The 19,985-nt window shown below is 45.3% G+C and overlaps 6 protein-coding genes across 6 annotated transcripts; 3 read left to right on the top strand and 3 right to left on the bottom strand.

Moving 5' to 3' along the window:
- Nucleotides 1-583: 583 nt before the first annotated feature.
- Nucleotides 584-2,741, top strand: AOL_s00007g120 (uncharacterized protein; the record flags this gene model as incomplete). Its single annotated transcript, XM_011120021.1, has 5 exons — nt 584-958; nt 1,057-1,542; nt 1,628-2,092; nt 2,187-2,430; nt 2,584-2,741. The coding sequence occupies 5 exons, from the start codon at nt 584-586 to the stop codon at nt 2,739-2,741; spliced, it is 1,728 nt and encodes a 575-aa protein (XP_011118323.1).
- Nucleotides 2,742-3,993: 1,252 nt separating this feature from the next.
- On the bottom strand, nt 3,994-4,590 carry AOL_s00007g119 (uncharacterized protein; the record flags this gene model as incomplete). The annotated part of the gene is made up of 1 exon (XM_011120020.1): nt 3,994-4,590. The coding sequence occupies one exon, from the start codon at nt 4,588-4,590 to the stop codon at nt 3,994-3,996; it is 597 nt and encodes a 198-aa protein (XP_011118322.1).
- A 623-nt stretch (nt 4,591-5,213) lies between these two features.
- AOL_s00007g118 (uncharacterized protein) lies at nt 5,214-6,384 on the bottom strand (the record flags this gene model as incomplete). Its single annotated transcript, XM_011120019.1, has 2 exons — nt 5,214-5,737; nt 5,802-6,384. The coding sequence occupies 2 exons, from the start codon at nt 6,382-6,384 to the stop codon at nt 5,214-5,216; spliced, it is 1,107 nt and encodes a 368-aa protein (XP_011118321.1).
- A 2,341-nt stretch (nt 6,385-8,725) lies between these two features.
- AOL_s00007g117 (uncharacterized protein) lies at nt 8,726-10,024 on the bottom strand (the record flags this gene model as incomplete). Its single annotated transcript, XM_011120018.1, has 2 exons — nt 8,726-9,120; nt 9,199-10,024. 2 exons carry the CDS (start codon nt 10,022-10,024, stop codon nt 8,726-8,728), a joined length of 1,221 nt encoding a protein of 406 aa, XP_011118320.1.
- A 916-nt stretch (nt 10,025-10,940) lies between these two features.
- AOL_s00007g116 (uncharacterized protein) lies at nt 10,941-13,250 on the top strand (the record flags this gene model as incomplete). Its single annotated transcript, XM_011120017.1, has 7 exons — nt 10,941-10,983; nt 11,076-11,126; nt 11,191-11,417; nt 11,524-11,854; nt 11,920-12,362; nt 12,438-13,170; nt 13,234-13,250. 7 exons carry the CDS (start codon nt 10,941-10,943, stop codon nt 13,248-13,250), a joined length of 1,845 nt encoding a protein of 614 aa, XP_011118319.1.
- Nucleotides 13,251-14,883: 1,633 nt separating this feature from the next.
- AOL_s00007g115 (uncharacterized protein) lies at nt 14,884-19,643 on the top strand (the record flags this gene model as incomplete). Its single annotated transcript, XM_011120016.1, has 4 exons — nt 14,884-16,468; nt 16,534-17,549; nt 17,621-18,023; nt 18,100-19,643. The coding sequence occupies 4 exons, from the start codon at nt 14,884-14,886 to the stop codon at nt 19,641-19,643; spliced, it is 4,548 nt and encodes a 1,515-aa protein (XP_011118318.1).
- Between the last annotated feature and the right edge of the window lie 342 nt (nt 19,644-19,985).

Below are 19,985 nucleotides of genomic sequence, written 5' to 3'. Positions count from 1 at the left end.
CAATGCGATCTACGTGTATATACCTAACGAGCCGTAATATCTATATCTGCGCCCCGCGGCTCAGCTCTTGCACACGCACGCACGCACGCATTCAGTACCAGTTGAGTCTGACCCAGAATGCAACAGTTTCATCATGAGGATGTGTTGGTGAGTTAATGAGCTGAAGCAATCCTATGTTGTTTGATACATGCACATAATTCATATAATCTAGACCGCACCGACGAAAGCGGTTCTGATACTAGTTTGGCTTCATAGACCCGTCGTGAATCTAATATTGGCTTCAAGGATCTAGGCTTTTATACTGGCTTGTATAAGCATTCTGGGGGCTGTGCTTGTTTTGTAACCGACTACTAGATAATTTGTTGGCCTAGATATAACTGTAGAGTTGACTTGTCGGCCTGTAGACGAATTCGAACTTGGCAGGAATTCCGGAAATTTGATGCTTAGATGGTTATATAAACGGGCAGCTGGGGTAGCTAGGGATTCTGAATCCTTTAGACCGGATCTGATCCCCCGTTTTGCTTCAAAGTGTCACCGCACATACGGTGGATTGTTTTCAGATCGATCCGAAGTATCAATAACCATGAGAACTAACAGCCACAACCTCTGGGTTCTATTTTTTCTCTTTGAAGTTTTGATTGGGCGGGCTTTAGCAATTCGATTCCGCTGGCCATGGCAGAGGGAGGGGAAACTGCCCATCATCTCTATAAACTCAAAAATAGGAACTATAGATCAATACATCGAAAAATATGATCTTCTGGTTAAACCCGGTTATCAAAAGGACAAGGACTTTAGGCAGAAGGTCGAGGCGGCACTAAAAAAGGTTGCGGCGCCGCCACAGGCGCTGAATATTTACGCTGTTGAAAGTTCATTTCTGGGCTGTGTGGCCTTTGAGGTTGCTACGGAGCAGGGCTCTCGAGATGCTATTTCGAAAGTTCGTAACAAATTTAAGAACAAAGTGAGTCGCTCTCTTCCATTGTTGTCTCGTACCCAGACCTGGAAGTCCCATTGTAAAAAAACTCATTTTTCTTCTTCTGATCGCTCCCATTGGACTAGTTAAGTAAGCCTGTACTAGTACTCTCGGATCCTTATGCCATCGATATTTATGGCGACGACATATATGAGTCCTGGGAAGATGCGCCTTGGACTATTCCAGAAAGCGAAGCAATTCCTCGTAGCTTCTCTAGTGGCAGCGATCCTCATTCGGGGGCGGCTATGTGGGAGACAAGCGGCGATCTCGGTCTTGATCTCGGTCTTTCCTCGCCGCCGCCACCGCGTTATTTGCGACTTCGAGACCCTAACCACCAGAAGGAGAACCGACGGAGTCCCGCTTCTGCCTTCAATATTGATCAGGTTCCTGTCGTGGCTGATTGGTACTCGGGCGGCCTTCCGGAAATGCGGCAAATATCTCAACCACCAGGACTATACGAAGACCAGGTGGCAGAATTTGGGCAGCTGGCAGATGCTTTTTGGAATTATAAGGAGGGGGGGAAGGGCCAGGTTGTATATGTGTTGGATAACGGCCTTGATCATCTTCACCAGGTAGCAGTGCAATTTCTCAAGTTCCGTATCGGAATACGAAACATAGCCAAACTAACTCGTAAAAAAATATTCCTACCACATCTAGGAACTAGCGGACGTCGAATTCGGCGATTGGATCATGGCGGGCTATTTCCCTACCGATGAGAAGGGGGGGCGTCGCATTAGTCCGAACCAGCCAACGCATGCAACTATGGTGACTAGCAAAGTAGCTGGCAGAACTTTAGGGGCTGCACGGGAAGCTAAGATTATTCCAGTTCTTTTCGATTCTGGACGCACTGACATAGGAAATAGCGCATTTATTGCGATTATTGATGGATTCGCCAAGATTTATGATCATATAAGGAGAGTAAATAGCAGGAGTAACTGCATTGTGAACGTATCTTTGATCTTGACTCCGGAGCACTGGCAGGATTTGTTCTTGTGGAATCGAGTAGGATTTGGTGACCCTCGAGAAATTATGGAGCACTACAGGAAGGCTATGTACTATATATTGGAGGAGCTTAATCTTCTCCGTAATGCCATCTTGGTACTCAGTGCGGGAAATGAAGATGTTAGTCAGTTCTTGTACCAGCGAAATCTTTCCTGACAAGCCCTATCAGCAAATACTTACTAATATATCTGCACAATCCCATTTTCTGGAGCAGGGCACCGAAATAGACGGATTTCCGGCAAATTTCGGCGGAGACTCTAAATTCAGCAAGAGAACTGTTGTAGTAGGGGGTACCGATCTAGACGGGCACAATTATTATCAGGAAGCTCATTTTGTCAGAGTGTGGGCGCCAGCGGCTAATTTGTCACTTCCTTGCGATCCAAGCGGGCCAGGATTTGGCGAAAGATTCATGAGCCGAAGGCGCGATTTATGTGAGCCCAGGTTCGGAACTTCGTTCGGTATGTTTCGCTCCCTAAAACCCCCAAATTTACGATTCATCAATAATTTCAATGCCCAATCGCTATACCGATTCTGAATATCTATGTTCAAGACTCATAATTGTGACCTGTGCGTCGATGCTGAATACTAACTGATATTTGCGCATCATATAGCGGCACCAATGGTTACAGGAGTCTTAGCGACGATGCTCTCCGCCGGGGTTCCTATTGATAAGGTTATCAGTCACATGTATAGCTTAGCATATCCTAGAGTTAAGGGTGGGCGTAAAGTCTTGTATAACGGCATCTCGACTTCTCAGTGGCATTGGTGATGTTTGGCCAAGTTTTGCAAACATTATTACGAATTTGAAGTCCTAAGACCATCATTTTATTAAGGCTGTAGGGATGTCGTAGGCTTAACGGCTAGTTTCGAGGTATGACAAGGATAGAGTTTGGGATATCGCAACTTTCAGGCTAGAATAGGATTTCGATACAATGGTTTTATAGTTTTGTTTACGTATGAGAATTTGTTATAACTTTATATATATATAGGAGCTTAAATGTTTGCATTGTTATTGTAGATTATATATTGTCCTCTTTTTATAGTGTCATTGCGCTCTTAATTCTAAGCTAATCTGAGGCGAAAATTAAGTAAAAAGGTATGAAACCCAAAATTTAGAACCTCGAAGCACATTTTACTCATAACTATTGCCTTACGAACTCATATCAATCATGATGTATCGATATATATATATTAGGAGTAAATGTGGAGTGGAGTAGCTCAGTCCGAGTAGCAGCTTGCGGAAGATATGCATATATGAGATTTGCTGATAGTTGGAGATCTGAAATTTTTAAAATTATTATTTTAGGAGAGTGGATGAAATAAGCTTGGCCAGATATTTTCTGCGGTTGCAATACAGGCATCTCGGTGGTCATACTACTTCAACTGACTATTATATTTGTTACATAGTTTAACTTAGGTGGGAAAGCCGGAAAGTTTGCGATGAGTAACATCAAAAGAAAATGCAAAAGTATATGAACCTGAGGAATAAAATTTAAACGTCCTGGTAGGACCTAAGTTGAATCATATTGATCTTTGCGGCCAACTACCCCGGTATGAGAAAAATATCCGCCGTTGAACTAGATTTTATCAGATATACCAAAGGCGGACAGCAGCGTCTTCTTTACCACAATATTTTCAAGCTTTGTAGCTAGATCCGTAAGATGCTTTACCGTATCGCATAGAGAATTACCATCGTTATGACCTTTGTGAATATTTTCCCGCTTCGGCTGACCCTCGCAACATCGAGAATATTTCTTTGAAGGTCATTTCGTCTCTTTCACATTTTGGCAGCGCTGTTTTTAAGCGAAGAAATTTCAGAGTTCCTAGTTGTATCAAATCGCATCTGGATGCAACCCCCTTCCTTTTGGACTCATTTTCAAAATTGCAATACTGAGATTCGACCTTCTCGGTGAATTGTTGAATGTATTTCTCTCGTTGGTGCCAGATTACTTGACCATGGCCCAGAATGTATTAGAAAATATTAAATGGACGCGATGGCACAGGAGGGTAGAAAGGCAAGGCTAGAACATACCATCAGTGTATTTGTTCATAGCGTCATGAAAGGGTTTCCCATCCACCAAAAATTTCCCGCCTTGTAATCTCATACGCTCGAAGACTTCCTGCGCGCAATCTTTGGTAATCTGAGGGATCTGGAATGAAATACCAATCCACAGCCATCTAGCTGTGTTTTTGGATGGAGAACGAATTCTCCATACAGGCATAGCCCATATTGGGGTCCAAAGCTTAAGGAACCTCTGGCACTGATAATAATCGGCAAAGCTCGCGAGGTTGTATAGTTCGCGTGATGATACTTCCGTAGGCCCGGGCAAACTCTCAGGCTGGTAATGAAGGATGTTCATAGCAACTATTGTTGATTTCTCTGAGAAGGCTGTGATACAAATCTCTTTCATACCGTTCGGTTTGAGAAGAGATTCTTTGAAGCCTTTGGCAGGGTCAAGCATCGATTTGAAAACAGGAGATACTAGAGAGAGGATCTTTGAAGAAAGACGAAGGGTTGAAAGCTCGATGTTATCATCATCAGCAGAGACCAATTTCGCGACGACGTCACCAGTACTGTCGATATCGTGGTTTTTGAGAGGCTCTTTCGATGGCCCCATTATTTCTGTTGTCGGCCTGTTAATTTGCAATTGTTGTCGAAAGGAAGTGTATTATTGTGTCGCTTGAATATCTGCTGACGAGCTTAATTAATTAAATTACATCCGATGGTTATATTGTGGATATATTGATTTTCTACATGTACTGTGTTAATATTATAATTGAGGGCGGAAGAAGGTTCTATATTCAACTAGGCAGTTAGAGCTGTACCCATTTATCACCCGAAACTGGTAGAAGAAATACATAAGGAATACTGATTCCTAAATAATCTCCACTCATTAGGTGAATTAATCTCCCTACCTCATTTATTTGGCTGTATTTTAAAATTTTGATGATATTAGATTAGGTCAACCAAAAACGCATAATATCATTGTGTCGTGGTACAAACTACGGGGACTTCTCAATCTTTAAGGCGAGCTCGAGAGGCAGTTAATGTAGTATCTTCTAGGTTAATAGAGTTGCATGTCCCTGTTAAGCATAGTACTACGTTCAGTATCGCTATATTCAAGATGTAAGGATAAAATCTTGGATAATTAAAGGTTATAGTCGTGACGTTCAAGGAGTATTTAGACACAAATTTTTGATAAGATACAAAACTGTTAGAAACATGACGTGAAACAAGTATTTAGCTGAGCCCTTCGATCTTGAAAGCTAATAAGAGAGTTTTTCGCACATCGGTCTTCTCTATCTCAACAGCAAGCTTATGCAAGCCTTCCACTGTATTACATGAGATGTGTTTATTAGTAACAGACCCCTTGAGATATTTCCGACAATCATGATGGTTATCTATAGGATTTTGTTTAGTTGTTTTGACAAAGATGGACATGACGGTTTCGAATGTCATATGGTCTATATGGCGTTCTGGAAAGCCGATCTGAAGTCGAAGGGCTTGTAAAGTTCCTAGCTGTACCACATCACATTTTGGGATTCCAGAAGCGACGATGGTTTTTGAATTTCCACTATCGCTGGGGTCTGAAGACGAGTAGCTCCTGGAGTTCGAATCGCTATCGGTATCGTCACTTTGAGAGGCTGCCGGAGTTGCAGGTAGTGGGAGAAACTTTTCGTCGAGATGGATGCGAAAGACTTCTAACTTTGAACTGACTTCGTCGACGAATTTCTGGATCAATCTTTCACGTTCGTTCCAGATTGCTATTCCCTTGTTAGACTTGGTTTGATTTTGAAGCTGGAATTCAGGTGACAAGTCCAGACATACCGTCAGAATATCTGTCCATAACTGCATGGAGATGCTTACGCCCTACCATATACGTATCACCCTTCTTTGTGATTCCCTTGAAAACACCCTGCAAATGATGCTCGAGGATAGCCCGATTCTGGAAAACGATACCAACCCAGAGTGCTTCTGCAGTATACATCTCAAGCGTAAGAGATGATTGTAAAGCAGTAATCCATGAAGCAACTAAACGTTTGAAGATAGATTGGACATGGTAATAGTCGGTAAAAGTAGCCAAGCTGCTCAGAATAGGCACAGATGGAGTTTCCAGGATGTAATCGTATCGATGGTGGAGGAGACTCATCGCGATGACACCAGCCTCCAGTGATGGTGCTACGAAGCGAATTTCTTTCATATTATTTCCATTGAGCTTCGACTCTGAAAACCCACTGACCGGGTTAAACATTGCTCGGAAGATTGGTGAAGTGATAGATAGAACTTGGGAAGAGAGGTTGAAAACAGCGAGGTCAACAATTGTATCCTTGTCGTCCTCGAGCTCGGTATACAGAGTCGCGACAACATCTGCAACATCTCCGGCGATGTCGTAAGTGGGGAAGTTATCCATCCCAACAAATTCCAAGTCGTCCTTTCTGATGATCTTAATCAATCGAAATTTGAGAAGAGAATCCTAGTTTTGTCTTGAGATATTTGGGACCACCGTCTTATTTTTATTTGCGCGAGTACCCGTGACCGGTGCCGAAGAAACCAACGAAGATATCAACAGTAAGTACCTATATGCCTAGGTAATTAGTTCATATGTCACAATTGGAAGGGAATTAGTAGCAGGGAGAATTCCACGTACCAGACTTAGTGAATCCAAGGGGGGGATAAGGCGAATACTCCACTGTAGTCTCTAACGTAGTAGAGGGCTGGAAATTAAATCGAGGGAGTATGTAGTAGTGCTAAATGTAAAAGCTAAGCGTGGTATGAATCCAGTCGCTTTCGAATGGTATTGAGGGAGTATTGGCCGTATACGCGTAATGTTGCTTGATTAAAACTTAATTTTGACCCTAGTTGGATATGGCGTGGCTTTCTTCATATGATTACTAGTTTCATGTTAATGTTAAGCATGATAACTGGAGCCCTTCTTATGTGGATAATTACCTACCTACTAGACATCCATCAATCTTCGGTCGGGTACTGGTGATGAGACTGAAGCTGTTGTATTGAGTATTGTATGATGTTAGCTTTGTGCTAGTACTCATCTAAGTCGTACTAGAACTCCTAGCATCGAGGCCAACGCAAGGTCCTAGGACCCCTCCGCCGAGGCCATGCATACATCCATGGTTTCTTAGTACTGATGCATCCATCTTCTAGCCTCGTAAATCTGCTATTTGAGTATCACACCAAAAAATCCAGCGCTATCGAAAAGTTTGGCATATTACGGGTTCCTTCCGAGAATGGTTTTCGAATGGGTGTGTTTAGATTTACGACCTTGCTAAAGATGTGCTTATCGTATCTTAACCTGGAAAGGGTGCGGATTAATCGCAATGGTGATCATTAGGAGAAGTACACCTTTTCGCCAGACACCATTGATAGTAGAAAATAGACTGCTCATAGTATACATTCATACTAGACCGAACTTTAGCTAAAAAAGGAAAGTTCTGAGGCTGAATGATCGGGGTATATATGCAAATTCGTCGAAGAAAAAAGAGAAAGTTATAATATATATATTGCTTATAACTTGGAGATTTACGGATAGTTAAAGGTGCGTCAATGAGAGATATATGTATAGCCCAAGAACAAGTATCGATGAGAGCGGCATCGGTGCGCCAGGAACCGTTTTAGAAACCAAGAGATGATTTAGGAGCATGCTAGCAGGACTCTATGATTAGCGGATTTGACCGCGGTTTTTGTTCTGAGGGTTAGAATAGACTGAATAGGGCCAAGTCTAGTCTGATAAAATTAGTGTCTGTTCGTGGTTATACGTTAATTATTTATCTAATCAAAACCATTTCTCGTGAAAACTAGAATTGATATTCAGATTCGATCCACGATCGATCTTAACCAGTACTTCCCCCCCCCCAAAAAAAAAAAAAAAAAAAAGGAGTTACAAGGCTAATATCACTCATGGCTATTCCGGCCCGCTTGGAGAGTTGGAAGCTCACTGACACCATACGCTTGAGCCCTATATTTTCAAAATTCCCGTATTTGGCGAAATTCATCTGTCACAACTACCATGAAGTCCAACCTTTCGATTTTCTGCGCCATATCGCTGGATTTATACGCCTGGCCGCATATTTGACGAACCTCCTTTAGCTATGTCCCGGCTTCATGGGAACCGTGACAAATTTCCATTACGGGGATATTATCAGACTTGAGACCCCAGTATTAATTCCGCTTTAGGCTTAAAGATTGCGCTCATACATGAGGGTATTGGGTTCAGTGAACAGACCTTGGGGTTCTTTAACTATGTTCTGGGAAATCTAGATCTGTTTCCTTCAGGTCGAAATCCCTTCTCTATCAAACCTGTGGATGTTTGTCATGCACAGACTCTCCAAAATTAAGGCACATATTGCGAGTGGCCGGAGTGATCTTCGACAGTGTGTACTTTTATGGGTTTTATAAAGTTTATGGCTTATGCGTGGGTCTTGAGATGAGATGGCATAATTGAGCCAAGATATAAATACCAGGCTGACTATCCCATCAGACAGGTATTCATTTGAAAACGGCTCAGACCTGACCGGTGCTGATTGCAAACTTCACGAAAGAAGATACATGAAGTTAACTTTGGTCGCTTCAAGACGCATGAGACCGTGAATAAAACGACCCTAAGAAAGTATAGACTTCTCTAACGCGCTACTTTTGAACGAATACAGAGATGAAAGGGACAACTTTCGACGATAAGCGCGACAAATTTCAGTGCAGTCCCTTTTTTAATAAATTCGGTGCACTGGGCTTTGACGTCAAGCTTCCTTGTACCAGCCCTCCTCCAATCTTTTGATAACCCGAGAAAAGTATAGAGACATTTCGCATTCAGCATGTTCTCCTTGCTTACTATAGACAGACCCAATGAAACTTGGCTCACAGGGCTCTAGTCTCCTAAAAACTTCAAAGATCTCATCGAGAGTGTGATTGTCGAGATAAGGACGGGTGAAGAGGCCATCAGGAATGCCAAGTGCCGCCTTCAGCTTGATGATTTCTCTAACTTGGAAGTTGTCACAAATGCTTTGGGCGGCTCTGTCTTTGGAACCCTGGCAGAGAAATTCACACTTGTTTGCTGCTTGCGTAAAAGCGCTATCCTTAGCTGCTAGGGTGTCGAAGAGGCCGTCGATCAACATAGTTCTTTGTGTCCAGATTTCTAAGTCATCCTAACGTTAGAAAGCTATTATAGTTGTGCGACATATATATTCTGAGATTGAGAGAAATCAATACATACTGGCGAAATATGGCAGACCATGATGGAGATAACCGCGGTGCTTGTGTGAGTAGACCGGGATCTGTCGGGCTTGTTGGCCGTCGGGGACGAAATTATCGCCCAAATCTGCCAAGCCGTGGAAAACGAGATTTTGCATACACTCCCAGATAATCTTGTCAACCTGAAATACTTCAGCAACCGAAAGCCATTTGGGGCAGTCCTCGTTCGCGTGAGGATGTTTGTCAGTACCACACCCTGAAATGATTGCGGTTTTTTCAATAGGGACGATGGCGGACGTTGGATCGAAAGGCCACATGATAGTAATGGAGTGCATAGCAGCTGCGTAAACCGCATGTTGCAGCTGATAGGTACGACAAAAAGTGGCAATAGAGTGTAGTTTTCCAATACTCAAAGCCATTGGGATCTTATCATGACGGTGGTGGATGATGTTCAAAACTAGCTCCACAACTGAACCGCTTTTTGCAGATATTTTGAGGTGCTTCCGTGAGGTGACCCCACCACTAGGGTCAGACCCTTCGTTTGACTCTGTTTGCCCAGAGTGGCGGTTTGGAAGAATTGTTGGGTTGGTGATATGGTATTTGAGAAGTGGCGAAGCGAGTGAAAGTGCTTTGGAGGATACCTTGAAGGTTCGGAGGGGTGTTTGCTGTTGGCTATGTGCTTTTAGAACTGTGAGGATGAGGTCGCCTTCATCGTCAATGATTTGGATTTCTGCTGCTTCTACACCACGGATTGACAAGGTTTGAGAGCTTCTGGGCGCAGGATTTTCCCTTTGTAATGGCAGTTTGACTATTAGTCTGCTTGATGTCGTTGGAGCAACTTCCTCCATTGCGGCGAAATATGAACTGGAAAAGCGACTTGTGAGGATGAAGGGTGAGGGTGCTGAAGAGGATATGGAGTGAATAAAGATGAAAGATGTTGAAAGGAGTTTCAAGGACGCTATGGGGCGTAGAGTAGATTCTTCTATACCACTAGGTCACTAGTAGTTATATGAATTATACGCTAGAAACGTTACGCTAGTAGGTTAGAGCTTTAAAGCTTTAGGAAGACGAGAAGCTAGAGGGCGATATATACAGGGTTTCGGACTGTCGAGGGAAACAAAGTCCGTCAACATTGTAAGAGTGGCATGAAGAGCGGCGAGCCTAGAAGCTAGAAGGACTATATTAAATTACGCTGATGGATTGAGGGAGTGCGAACAATTCAGTCAGGAGTGTCACGCGCGTGCGGGTATAGTCCCGACTGCTGACCCAATGCGTGCAGGTGCGAGGACTTCTTGTGTTGTCGGACGTTTGAGGTTACACCAATTCCGAGTTGAGTCTGTTGCATTTTGAATTTCTTGGCGTTCTTGTTCCTACGCGTACAGCATAGCACAATGCAGCACTGGGAATGGCGGGGCATCGACGGCCCACCAAAAACGACCTGTCTTGGCCTTCGATGGTCAAAAATTTCTTAATAGGAAAGACCCTGCCAAAAAAAAGCTAGTCCGGTAAAATCGCCTTAGACAGAAGAGAAAAAAAAAAAAAAAAAAAAAAAAAATTAGAATTTTTTGCAACACCAACGTTTAAACAAAGCCGCTCTTCTGCAGGACTTAAACCACCTCTTCTTGCTCTACTTCTTCTCTTCTCTTCCTCTTTTTCTTCACTCCTCCACTTCTTCTACCCATTTTCATTTTCTTGCTCTTGTATTCATACTCCTCCCTTTTCTCATAAAATATTTAAAAAAAACTCCTCTTTTATACCTTCAAGATGGCAGAGGAATTATATGACGGTGCCATCGGTATCGATTTGGGTATGTTGGTTCTTTTTTTCTTCGAATCTTACTGATCGCTGATCGAGGTTGATGGCCCCGCTAACTTTTTTCTTCTTCTTCTTCGTTCTTAGGTACCACCTACTCCTGTGTCGCCGTCTATGAGGGCAACGGTGTCGAAATCAGTTAGTTCACCTCGATGGTCTCCTCGATGATTGCATTGACCTAACAGCTATATCTTTTTCGCAGTTGCCAACGAACAGGGAAACCGTGTTACCCCCTCCTTCGTAGCTTTCACCGATGAGGAGCGATTGATCGGTGATGCCGCTAAGAATCAGGCTGCTTTGAACCCTCGACACACTGTCTTCGATGCTAAGCGTTTGATCGGTCGACGATTCGACGACCCAAGCGTCAAGAAGGATGTCCAGACCTGGCCTTTCAAGGTCATTGACCGGGAGGGAAACCCCTTCATTGAGGTTCGTTTTTCAGATTCTGTCTTTCCTGCCTTTTTTTTCTTTGAAGTGAAAAATTTTTGTTTTTGAGACCCGGGTAGCATGCTAATATATTTGGGATTATATACAGGTTGAGTACCTTAAAGAGACCAAGACTTTCTCCCCACAAGAGATTTCGTCCATGGTTCTTATCAAGATGAAGGAGATTGCTGAAGCCAAGTTGGCCAAGAAGGTTGAGAAGGCTGTCATCACCGTCCCAGCCTACTTCAATGACAACCAGAGACAAGCTACCAAAGATGCTGGTGCCATCGCTGGTTTGAACGTTCTCAGAATCATCAACGAGCCCACTGCTGCTGCCATCGCCTATGGTCTCGGTGCTGGTAAGAGTGATAAGGAGAGGAACGTCTTGATCTACGATCTTGGTGGTGGTACTTTCGATGTCTCCCTCTTGAACATCCAGGGTTCGTAAATTACAATCATATCGAAGTAACCGAAATTCTTACAAAAACTAACGGAATTGGTGTAGGTGGTGTTTTCACCGTCAAGGCTACCGCTGGTGACACCCATCTTGGTGGTCAGGATTTCGATACCGCTCTCTTGGATCACTTCAAGGCTGAGTTCAAGAAGAAGACCAAGCTCGATATCAGCGATGACCCGCGTGCTCTCCGACGTCTCAGATCTGCTTGCGAACGTGCCAAGCGTACTCTTTCCAGCGTCACCAACACTACCATTGAAATCGACAGCTTGTCTGGTGGTGAGGACTTCAACACTACCATCACCCGTGCTCGTTTCGAGGATATCAATGCTGCTCTCTTCAAGAGCACCATTGACCCCGTCGCACAGGTCATGAAGGATGCCGCTTTGGATAAGGCACAGGTTGACGAGGTTGTGCTCGTCGGTGGTTCTACCCGTATTCCCAAGGTCCAGAAGCTACTCAGCGACTTCTTCGATGGAAAGAAGTTGGAGAAGGTAAATTAACTCCTTGGGAAAATGCTTTCACTTAAAATTTTTAAGAATATCTGTGCTGATAAATTTTTTATTTAGAGCATCAACCCAGACGAGGCCGTCGCCCACGGTGCCGCCGTCCAGGCCGGTATCCTCTCCGGAAAGGCTACCTCTGAGGAGACCGCCGACCTCCTCTTGTTGGACGTCGTTCCACTCTCCCTTGGTGTCGCTATGGAGGGTAACATCTTCGCCCCGGTTGTTCCACGTGGCCAGACTGTTCCAACCATCAAGAAGCGTACTTTCACCACTGTCGCCGATAACCAGACCACCGTCCAGTTCCCAGTTTACCAGGGTGAACGTGTTAACTGCGAGGATAACACCTCCCTCGGAGAGTTCACTTTGGCTCCTATCCCACCCATGAAGGCCGGAGAAGCCGTCCTCGAGGTTATCTTCGAGGTCGATGTCAACGGTATCCTCAAGGTTACCGCTTCTGAGAAGTCGACAGGTCGCAGCGCCAACATCACCATCTCCAACGCTGTTGGCAAGCTCAGCACCGGTGAGATTGAGAAGATGATTGACGATGCTGAGAAGTTCAAGAACTCCGACAGCGAGTTCTCCAAGAAGTTCGAGGCTAGGCAACAATTGGAGGCTTACATCTCGAGAGTTGAGGAGATTGTTAGCGACGCAGCGATCACCGGCAGAATCAAGAAGGGAGCTCAGACTAAGATTGAGGCCGAGTTGAGCGATGCGATGGCCCAGTTGGAGGTTGAGGACTCGACCGCCGAGGAATTGAAGAAGAAGGAAACCACCCTCAGGAGGTTGGTTACCAAGGGTATGTATCACCATTAAGCTCAGTCAATATCATATGCCAACCTACTAACTTTGCATTTTATAGCTATGTCTACCCGTTAAATCGCTATAGATATTGATTCTTACCACCGCAACGGAGGGGAAGAGAGGCCTTGCTGGTGCTTTTTAAACTTTTCTTTCTACCTACATATTATTCGGGGTTGTGTGGGAAGAGGGCGAAGGTGTAATATGAGAGACGACCGAAAAGTTTTCGTTCCCTTTCCTTCTCTTGTTTCCAATTTCCTTTTTGTTCCTTTTATATTTATTGTCGCGGTGCCGGGTTCTTAACGTTTCGTGTCATGGCTACGTGGGAGAACTCTTATTTCCTATTTCCTTTGTATAAATTTACAAGAAGATTGCATGCATGACTATCAATTACCATCATTTCTTCCATATACTACCGCAGGCTCGGATTCTAGCGATTTGATTCATCCCGTAAGCTTATGGCTGAAGAGGAGAAGCTGTGATGAATAACCATGTTCTTTCCATTATATTCCAGCTCTTGGCTCGACTCTGCACTGGGGCTTTAATTTTGTCAGTCCCAAAACAGCAGTGCGATTCGAGACCGGGAAAGCTAAGGCCTCAAAGCCTTAACTCAAAAGTGGACAGACTTTAAAACCAAAGAAGGCCCAGTCCAGGCGATGTCCTATTCATCCGATGTTGACCTGGCGCATGGTATTGATTCCTGGACGGCTTAATAAAGAATGATCTGAACATGTGGTTGCCGGTAGTTGGAGTTAGGTAATGGATTTAAATACTATTGATTCTTGTATGTCCCATCATCACCATCTTCATCCGGTATCATCAACATCATCATCATCCTCCTCCCCATCGTCACTCTTCCTTCCATCCCCGCTATTATCCGCGAAGCCATCTCCACTTTCCCTTTCGTGATCGGTCTTTCGAGCTCACTCAAACTCAACTCAAACTCAACTCAGTCCAGTGACCTGTTTGGATATCTGCAGCATCCGCCAAGACCATTCCCGGCCAGGGTCAGCTTCAAACCGTTGACAACCAGGCATCAGAACCAAACCAACCTCATCTTGTCCATTCCTCCCAGCATTATTACCTAAGATTCGATTATCTCCATCTATTTTTTGATTCTTACGGAGTACTCCCTGTGCCTCTTCTCCGCACATAGACTTGATTATCATTTCCCTTTTTTTCATATAGATGATAGTATCAGCCGTCATATCATCGACTTTTAGCGGATGCAATTGGGCTCTTTATCCCTTTCTCTCTTGTTTATTCTGATTGTTCTGTGATTTTCATTCGCATTCTTGGGGAGCGGGTTTTCCGTGTTGAACTTGAAACGTTTACGTACTCACGCACCCCGAACCATTCCGCGACGACGATTAGGAACTTTGAACAGCCACAGCACAGACAGCCCACTCCGACGGGAACGGAGTTCCTCGCAGAAGTCAAGAGAGACGAAATACGGAGCTCGGAACCAAGGGAACGGGATCTCTTGTACTTCTCCCTTTTCTTTTCTTTTCTTTTCTCTCCAACGATCCGATTCTTTCTTTTCGACCCCGGAGTTCGAGTTTCGGAGATTACGACCTACTTTACCTACTGCTTTACCCAAGAAACCCCATCTCAGTTTTTACAGAACAAAAGAGGCCGATCTAGACACCCTGGTTAGGTGATACCAGCTGGGAAATCCAGTCTTCTGTGGCGAGCAAGGTCCCACGGTAAGATGTCTGGGCAGCAGCAGGATGGAACTGCTGCTGCTACTATCGCTAATGATGGAGCTGCGGTCACGAGTGGTGGGGGAGTGGGGAAAGATCCTATAGCTACTTCATCAGCGTCTTTAGCATCAGCAATTGAGAAAGAGAAGGTATTTACTACCACCGATACATCGATACCTACGTCCGCGCCCTCGGAACCACTACAACCATCGAAACCCACTCCAGAAGAAGAACCAGAGCTAGATGATTTTGGACTACCTGTTTTCAAGCCCGTTATTTCGATACACGTCGATAGTTCTGATGACGAAGATGAGGATGTTGGTCGGAAGGATGACGATGTTGATGTTAGTTCTAGGACTACTGGAAGCCCCGTGCGAGAGGTTGCGGATGAAATTGATGAAGGGGAAGGGGAAGGGGAGGTTACAGTTGGGGAAAAGATGCTGGCTGGGGTTGTAGGAGTTGCTACAGTTGCCACCATTGGCGCTATAGCTACTTCTAGTGAGGTTAAGAAGGTTGAGGCGGACGAGAACTCTATGGTCAAGAATAAGGTGGACGAAGGAGAAGCCAGGATATCTTTGAAGCCCACAGAGACGGCTATCATACCCACACCCACACCCACGCCAGAAGCTCGAATTAAGGTTGAGGAGGCGCCAGAGACCGTCAATGCTATTTTAGAAACACCAAAGGGCGTCCAGGCGGTATCAGCGGCACCGGTGATATCAAAGGAGACCAAGGTGGTCTCGGAACAATTAGAAACAGTCGAAGCAACCAAGGCCGAGCCTCAAAAGGAGGCCATAAAGATCGACCCCCCTCCGAAAACAACATCGTTTGAGCCTTCCCCTAAGGAGGAACAACCGGAACCTCTCTCCGATATAAACGATCGAACCAACCCCACTAGTCCAACTTCAACCAATCTTCACAATAGAAACTTATCAAAAAGCACTATTGATGCTTCACTTCTCTCGCCGGCACCGGATACCCTTCCCAAGATCGCTAAAGACCAAAAGGAGCCCGAACAAACCGCTGCACCTACCATATCCTCCTGGTCACACCAGCAATCTGCCCCTCTTACTGAGGTCAAAGATGAGAAGGACGCCACGTCACGTCGGTCATCCGGGGAATGGCAGGAAATGCCTTCTTACGCGCCCTACGATATCTACAATGACGATGGAAAGTTAATAGCTAAAGAATACCATTTCTCAGACGAGGAGGGTGAAAAGGGAGAAGAAGATGGTGTCGGGGGCGCTTCTAAGGGGTACACGCGTGTTCAAGTGGATGAAGATGCACAGTCTGCTACGTCAATGGATGATAACACCGGTTATCTATTTAAGGGGGACGAAGACCAAGATGCAGAGCGCAACCCATTATCACAGTTGGAAACTACAAAAGACCTCTTGACTGAGGGACAAAGGATTGCGTACGTGGGCTTGTGTAAGTTGTGTATGGTTGATATGAGGATGGAGCTTGATAAGCTAGTGGAGGTGAAAAAGAGCTGGGTAAAGAAGGGAGTTGGTATTGGAAGAGAGCATATGAAGATGTGGAGTCAGATTGTGATGGTAAGGTTGTATAAACATATGGATATTAGTCCTGATGGTGAGATAAAAATGTGCGATTATTACCATATAGCAGTACTAGGCATACTAACTAGGATTCGGTAGAACAAATCATGATCGAACAGCTTTCGGAGCATGGTGTTGTCGCATCGGATCTTACACCGACATTGATGAAGAATGCGAGGGTTAAAAATCCGATGGCTGCCGAGGAAATGAAATCACCACGAGACTCGGTGTCGGTTTCGCGGCCCTCAGAGTTGAGAACTTCATCTACAGGCTCTTCGCCAAGCGTAACAAGAAAAGGCTCGCTCGACCACCGCGAGTCCGGAGATGGTTACTCTTACAGCCAACCAGGCCCCCCTTCCTACGAAAAGCATATGAATGACGAACTCCCCGCGGTTAGGACCCCGAGCCAGTTACCGGATTCGAAAACCTTAGATATCGATATTAGATGGACGGTGCTTTGTGATCTCTTCCTGGTGTTAATTTCAGATAGTGTCTATGACGCCCGGTCTAGAGTCCTTCTAGAATTAGTTGGAAAACACCTTAGTATATCTTGGATCGATATTTGTAGGTTTGAGAAGAAGGTAACAGACGCCTTGGAGATGCAGGAGAATGCTGCGCAGGACTGGAAGGAATCTGGTATCGTCGAGGATCGAGCAAGAAGAGCCAGGAATAAACGATTTGCTATGATGGGACTCGCGACACTTGGTGGCGGACTGGTTATTGGCTTGTCAGCCGGTTTGTTGGCACCGGTTATCGGTGCTGGTCTTGCAGCCGGCTTTACAACGATTGGGATCACTACTACTGGTGCTTTCTTGGGTGGTACTGGTGGTGCGGCATTGATTACTACGACTGCCGCCGTTTCGGGGAGTGCAATTGCTGGAAAGGCTGCAGGGAGAAGGACGAAAAGTGTCTCGGTATTCGAGTTTCGACCATTGTATAACAGTAAGAGGGTAAATCTTATCGTGACGATCAGCGGGTGGATGAATGGTAAAGAGGATGACGTGAGGTTGCCGTTTTCAACGGTGGATCCGATTATGGGGGATATCTACAGTGTGTTGTGGGAACCGGAAATGATGCAGAGCATGGGTCAGACTATTAACATTCTCGCGACGGAGGTATGTAGTTTTTTGCAGATGTTTTACGGAACGCTCGGGGAGAGTTTTGCTAACGAAGCATCTGAGAGCAGGTTCTTACACAGTCGCTGCAGCAGGTGCTTGGTAACACAGTTCTGATGGCGTTGATGGCATCTTTACAAGTACCGTTGATTTTAACGAAGCTGTCATACCTACTTGATAACCCCTGGAACGTATCACTTGATCGAGCTTGGGCCTCCGGACTCATCCTTGCGGATACCTTGATCCATAGAAATCTCGGTGTCAGGCCGATCACACTTGTCGGTTTCTCTTTGGGCGCAAGGGTTATCTTCTCGTGTCTGATGGAGCTGGCGAGGAGGAATGCTCACGGGTTGGTGCAGAATGTGTATATGTTCGGAAGTCCAGTGGTTGTGAATCATGATGAGTATATGGCTATCAGCGGCGTTGTGAGAGGACAATTCGTGAATGGATATTGTACTAATGATTGGATATTGGGTACGTATCTTTTCGGCTCCTAGGAGGGGAGGGGGTTATTTCTAGTTATGAGGCGGCTAACTATAGACCGGCTTAGGGTACCTTTTCCGAGCTACTTCCGGTGGTCTTGGGAGGGTGGCGGGGTTGGCAGCTATAGAAGGGATCCCAGGTGTGGACAATCTGGATTGTACGGAATATGTCATCGGACACATGGCCTACAGAACGGCAATTCCAAAGCTGCTCAAGAAGTTGGATTGGGAGATGTTATCCGAAGAGTTCACGGAAATTGAAGAAGCTGATCCAGACCAATTGAGAGAGAAGCAGACTGAGCTTATTAGCGAGATTGAAGCTGCTAGAAAAGAGCTGGAGAAAGAGCCCTCTAAAAGAAAGTGGGGTTTGTTTGGCAAGAATAAAGATGTGGCGAAGAAAGCGGACTGGGAGGTTTATACTGAAGAGAAGGGAAAGAACGGCGATGGAAGCGCAGCTGGTGAGGTTCTCCGAGACGGGGATGGATTGGACGATAGGGACAATGTCCTGTTTGACGTTGAAGCCATCAGGAGAGAGTTGGCGTTACAGGAGGTGGAGGATAGAGAAAAAGCAAAAGAGGAGAAAGAGAAGATCGGAAGCTACGCATATGGAACGCCGAAGATTGGGGGCGCTGCCGGGTCGCCTAATATTGCAACGCCAACTTATGATTCTATGGCAGATTCAATAAATGTGGTTAAATCACGGCCCGGAACTGGGAAGGGTATTCCGACGCCGAATCCAGCGGTTGGAGGGAAGAGCCCCGCTGGGACTGCGCGAAGTTCTAGGACCTTTAGCTTTGGGATATTCGGAAGGAAAGGAAGTGAAGACAAAAGCCAAAACGCTTCGAGGAATTCATCCCATGTGGATTTAAGTAGTACTGTGACCAGCGGTACTACAGCAGGAGGATATGGAAGCCATACACCTATTGGAGCAGGATCTTCGCCAGATCTTACGAGAAGCAGTTTACAGAAGAAGAGGGACAAGAGAGGAAGTTCAGGAAGTTTGGAACCGAAGAGCCCTTGGGCTGGGTATAGTTATGAAGATGAGTTCGGACAAGATGAAGGGAAAATTCAGATGACCTTTGAAGATGAAGGAGGTTCACCACCTTTACCACCTCCAAAGAGGGATATGGCCTCTTCTGGAGGACCAGGAGGTAGAAGGGCGGTTAGTTATTGGGGACAAACAAGTTCTAGTTCTGGAGTTGGTTTAGGGGTTAGAGGAACTTCTCCGGGACTGGGGGGCAGTGGTGGTAGTAGCCCTCGGGTTTCTTACGATGGGAGGGGAAGTGAGTGGAATAGCAGTAGTGGCGGTGGTGGTGGAGGAGGAGGAGGAGGAGGAGGAGGGGCGCTGCCAGTCTTGAATAAAGCGAGCGCAGGTGTCCCCGCGAGGAAAAGCAGTTTGGGCTATTATGCTGCGCCTGGTTACCAAAGGAATGGAAGTGAGTGGGGAAATAGCACACAGGGTAGTGTGGGTAGCGGGCATGGGCTTCTTGGGTCGGGTACTGGGAGTGTCAAGGTGAGGGGAAGGGAGAAAGCTTTGCCGAATAATCCTTGGATGGAAGAAGATGAAGATGAGTTTGGGAAGGAGAAAGAGATGACTTTAAGTTTTGAGTGATACTTTCTATTCATTCCACACGGGTTTAGTTTTGGTTCCATCCTCCCTCCTTGCCTTTAAATTTCGCAGGTTGTTTACGATGCGATATGGCGGTCAGTATTGTCATCGAAGCTGGTCCTTTTTTTTATAGCTGTTGATATGATACTGTATATCTTGGCATTCACTTGTTATTATGGCTTCATCGTGAGGACTGTCTCATTCATGTCTACTGGGGGTTACTGAGACTTTGGCTACCTATTTTCTACACGGCCGGACTTGGTCACTTCAAACGAGCTTTGTTCTGTCGCTTTTTGCACCTCGGTTTTGTTTATTTTTTTGGCGTCCTAGAAAGCGGACTTTTTG

This window comes from Orbilia oligospora (assembly GCF_000225545.1).
Source record: "Orbilia oligospora ATCC 24927 unplaced genomic scaffold scaffold00007, whole genome shotgun sequence".
NCBI classification, from domain to species: Eukaryota; Fungi; Ascomycota; class Orbiliomycetes; order Orbiliales; family Orbiliaceae; genus Orbilia; species Orbilia oligospora.
The sequence above is the reverse complement of the archived record's forward strand: the minus strand, read 5'-3'. Positions and strand labels throughout refer to the sequence as shown.